General features: G+C 36.8%; 1 protein-coding gene across 3 annotated transcripts in view; it reads left to right on the top strand.

Moving 5' to 3' along the window:
- LOC106871510 (uncharacterized protein F21D5.5) overlaps positions 1-5,000 on the top strand; it is a 94,412-nt gene that overhangs the window by 83,638 nt on the left and 5,774 nt on the right. For all 3 annotated transcript variants that reach the window (XM_052969836.1, XM_014918009.2, XM_014918010.2), the window contains exon 16: positions 3,201-3,288. In XM_052969836.1, coding sequence (XP_052825796.1) covers positions 3,201-3,288 — 88 coding nt within the window. The remainder of the gene's footprint in view (positions 1-3,200; positions 3,289-5,000) is intronic.

The raw sequence follows: 5,000 nt of genomic DNA, 5'->3' as shown, positions 1-5,000 counted from the left end.
AAGTGGTTAGTGTTAGGAAGGGAATCCAGCTATAGAAACCATGTCGTAGTCGATATTGGGGCCTGACACAGTCCTGCTGCTTGTTAGATCCTGTCAAAAACCATCCAACTCATGCCAACATGGAAAACATGTTTAATGATGATGATGATGGCAGAAGGTACCAGATCTGAGGATAGAAACTATAATAGACTGGTTTGTCTCTTGTATGCTTAACTCTTTAGCATTTAAACTGGCCATATCCGGTCAAAATATTGTACCTGTTTTCTGTTCACATCAGCCAGATCTGACCTCTCATGCCTACCCTACATTGTCATTTTAAAAATAAATAATCACATGACATGGAGAAAACCGATTCCTTATCTGGTGGTTAATGTGGAAACTAGGGATAGATGAATGGTTGGTGAGAGATGTACAAGCCATATACTGGGATGCTATCAGTAAGGTGAGGGTTGGAAACAAGTACAGTGAAGAATTCTGAGTAGAAGTAGGGGTTCACCAAGGATCAATCCTCAGCCCCCTCTTATTCATCACAGTCCTCCAATCAATAGCAGAGGAATTCAAGACAGGCTGCCCCTGGGAGCTCCTCTATGCTGATGACCTTCCTCTAATAGCTGAGTCACTACCCGGACTATAGGAGAAATTTCAGGTGTGGAAGTAAGGTTTATAAATTGAAGGGCCTTAGAGTCAATCTAATAATAAGTAGGAAGGCAGACAAATCACAAATCCCTTCAAGTAGATGGTTCTGCTCGATCTGTAGAAAAGGCATAAGTAGAAATTACATAAGATGTACCTGGTGTAAGCTATGGCACGTAAAAAGCACCATTTGTGTGTGACTGATGCCAGTGCTGGTGACACATAAAAAGCATCATTTGAGTGTGGTTGATGGCTGACTGGCCCCCATGCCAGTGGCACATAAAAAGCACCCACTACACTCTCGGAGTGGTTGGTGTTAGGAAGGGCATCCAGCTGTAGAAACCTTGCCGGAACAGATTGGAGCCTGGTGCAACCTCCTGGCTTGTCAGTCCTCAGTCAAACAGTCCAACCCATGCCAGCATGGAAAGCGGATGTTAAACGATGATGATGATGATGATGATATCAAAATCTCAAAGCTATGGGATTATTAATGATTAATTCAAACCATTGTGAATAAATAAGCATGACATTTGACAGAGTAATCTGAATGCTACAGGTTCTTGAATTAAACTCCATTGTTATGAACCTTTGCAGCAAATGTTGACATCACCTCCATATTAGAGTCACTGATGTTGTTAAATGTTCAATTATTTTTGATTTTCCATTATTTTTTAATTTGCAGTTCAGAGTTCCTGTGAAAAGTAAAAATTAAGAAAACCACTTTGATTTATTTTACAGCATTATGAGAAGCCTGTTGATTGTAAATCCTACTAAACCCTCTGTAATCTCATCTTGCATTTAATTACTTCTCTATTCTAATTCAAGCTTCTCTTAACAAGAGTTAGTATTTTTCAGCTAGTCCTATCAGGCTTGTCATGATTTCTTAATTAAATACTGTTATTATTAATTGTTGTATAGTTTTCATCATCATGTGCTTCTATGGTTGACGAGTGTAGTTGGTTAAATGAAACATTTGATTAAAATTTCTTGTGGCTCGGTGGGTTAGTAGCCTCAATTTAGTGATTTGCAGTGTCAGTTAGAAACTACTCATGACAATGAATAAATACTTTGTATTATCAATTGGAATAGAGAGAGAGAGAGAGAGAGAGCAAAGTGCTTGCAGTTTCATATCTTACGTATCAACTTCCTGCAATCTACAATCATTATATTTTGATCTGTAAAAGATTAAGACAGAATTATTAATGTTAACAAGCAGCTGGGTCCTTTGAATTTACAAACATTGATTACAATTTCAAAATTTGTTTCTTGTTGTAGAGATAGCCATGCATTTGTGATGAATTGTTAAACTGGTTATAATGCTGTAATGATGTAAATATATGTAAGAGTGTGAATGATAAAGTAGCAGATAAACAGCTGAGACATATCTTGTGTTCAAGATTGTTAATTCTCAACAGCTGAGCCCATCTAACTCTTAGTTGACTGTTGTTGTTTAGCCCCAGGTTAAACTTGATTAAGTAGACATATAATCAAAAGCTAAAACCATTCTGTCTGTATGAGGTCATGTAGAACTATATTTCCTAATGTATACTTTTGTTATCTAAGATGTTAGGGTGTGATTTGAGGGGGATTGGTGGACTATTTCTAGCAGTTGTATGATATTGAGGCTCTTTCATTGGCTTGATGTTTTATCATTCTGTCAAAATACAATGTCTTTGTTTCAACAAATTTTGAAAATAATGTAGTAGTAAAATGACTCCCTCATTATTGAGATATCTTAAGGCAGTGAGCTGGCAGAATTGTTGGCACGCGCAGGTGAAATACTTAGCAATATTTCCTTTGTCTTCATGTTCTAAGTTCAAATGTCGCTGGGGTTGACCTTTCCTTTCATCTTTTCGGGGTCAACAAAATAAGTACCAGTTGAGTACTGGGGTTGATGTAATCAACTATCTCCCTCGTCCAAATTTCGGGCCTTGTGCGTATAGTAGAAAGGATTATTAAGATATCTTGAACATAAAAGAGCATGACATTTTGATGGAAGGTTTTACTTTAGGTCATTTGAAAATAAAAAGTTTGCATTATAGATCCAGAGGTGGTGTTGGGTGGCTTGGTATAGAAAGAGTCAAATAGGTGGTGAAGTATACAACTGCTTGTGACAGTGTACTACACTGCTGTGAGTAAATATATTTATTGGTTTCAAATTTTGGCACAAGGGCAGCAAATTATGGGGTGGGAGAAAGTTAATTACAACAATCCCAGTGTTCAACAGGTACTTATTTTATTGACCCAGAAAGATGAAAGGCAAAGTTGACCTTGGTGGAATGTGAACTCAGAATGTAATAGCAGACAAAATGCTGCTAAGCATTTTGCCCGGAGTGTTAACAATTCTGTCACTTGCCACCATAAGTAGTAGATATATTAGTTGACTGGTGAATTCAATTAATCCTACTGGCTGAATATACATCTTGTAGAGCTTCCACTGACTGAGTTGATAAGATATGACTTTAATATTATGGGGGTTCTCTGAAGCATTTACATTTATGCATTGAATTAGTGAAGATGAATGAATAAATGCTTGAATGAACTTAATATTAATTGTTTCTTTATAGGTACATAGATGTTGCAAAGCAATTGTCCATTCCATGTCGCTGTTTTCATTTCGCAGTGTCTCTTAACCATGCCCGACACAATGAAAAGGTAAGGAGAATATTTAATGAAAAATTTCATGGATGAATAAGTTTACTGCTATAATGCAAATTTTCGCTTATGTCATAAAAGCTATGAAGATGAATGAAAGGTAGTAGCATTATGGAAATTTACTGTGCTATGCATTATTAGCGGAAGTGGAGACTTTTATAGCAAGTGTGTGTATAATTAGTATGCATGTATTTCATTGTTGTTTTTATGTTCATTTTCCATGCTGATATGGTTTGGATGAGGCTTTTTCTTAAGGCAGTTTTTTGTGGTTGGATGTCCTTCCTCCTGCCACCTCATTTATTGTCTCTTATAACACATGGAGATATAGCATCCCTATTCTAAAAACTAGGGCACATATGGAAATCTGTATTTTTTCAGTGATTTTTCTCACTGAATTGTGGCCATGCTGGGGTATTAACCTTATGAGTATTTTGTTGATCATATTGATCCCATTTTCTATTTAATCAAAATGCTAAATTGTTTTTTGACACTTCATCAGTTTTACACTAGTAAACAAACACAGACATATATACCCCCCCCACTCGCACACATACACGCACATGTGAATATGTATGAGATGGGTTTTTGCACAGTTCCTGTGTATCCACTCACAAGGGAGTGGTCATTGGTGGACCTCAGCTGGCGCGAGAAAACTCTTATCTAAGATACTGTGCAGTAGGATCTATCCAGGAACTTTGTAGTTATGATGCAAATTTTATAATCACATAGTTTTCTTTACATCTCAGGCACGACTTGTATGGTTGAAAAGTCTGCTTCCCAACTACATGATTTCAGGTTCTGTCCCACTGTGTGAGCCAACCAAATCTTTGTGAGTGGATTTGTTTGGTGAAAACTGAAAGAAGCCTGTGAATTCATCTTTCCCTTGTCTTTACATTTGTTTATTGGTTGTAGACAATTACCTCATTGATGGTGACAGACCGCATCATTTGCTTGCAATTCATCATGGAAACATGTTCAGGCTTCTTGTCATGTCTTCTTGACATGCACAGTCTTTGTAAACAAAAGGCTCATTCATATGGTGTGATTTGTTCCCAGCTCTCTCTATAAACATGTCTCGGCTGTTTGTTGTTTGATAGACTAAGTGATTATTATGTTGCTTGGAAACATATGGGTTTGGCACAACAAAGAGCATCTGGCTGTAGGAGATCTTTGCTCTATTGTACTTATGTCTGACCCATGCAAGCATGGAAAAGTAGATGTTAAAACAATAACAATGTTATGTGTATGTGTGTGTTTACATCTGTAGTCTATGAAAGTCACTAAGAGGAGTAGTGTTGTCACTTCTGTCAACAAATTGTCTATATATTTTGCACCTTTGAAAATGAGTGAAATAAGAGATCCCTAATTTGAAAAACAGGTAAAAGTTAATGATAGGAATGACATCCAACTGTAAAACAATGCTTCATAATGTATTCCTCTAACTCATAACTGCATGGAAAAATGAAAAATGGACATAAAATGAAAGAACAAATAAAAATATAAATATATATATATATATATATAGGCACATGAGTGGCTGTTAGGTAGGAAGTTTGCGTTCCAACTACGTGGTTCTGGGTTCGGTCCCATTGCATGTCACATTGGGCAAGTGTCTTCTATAGCCTCAGGCCAACCAAAGCCTTGTGAGTGGATTTGGTAGATGGAAACTGAAAAGAAACCCATTGTATATATACATACATACATATATATAT

Source organism: Octopus bimaculoides, chromosome 1 (assembly GCF_001194135.2).
Source record: "Octopus bimaculoides isolate UCB-OBI-ISO-001 chromosome 1, ASM119413v2, whole genome shotgun sequence".
Classification (NCBI taxonomy): Eukaryota; Metazoa; Mollusca; class Cephalopoda; order Octopoda; family Octopodidae; genus Octopus; species Octopus bimaculoides.
The sequence above is the reverse complement of the archived record's forward strand: the minus strand, read 5'-3'. Positions and strand labels throughout refer to the sequence as shown.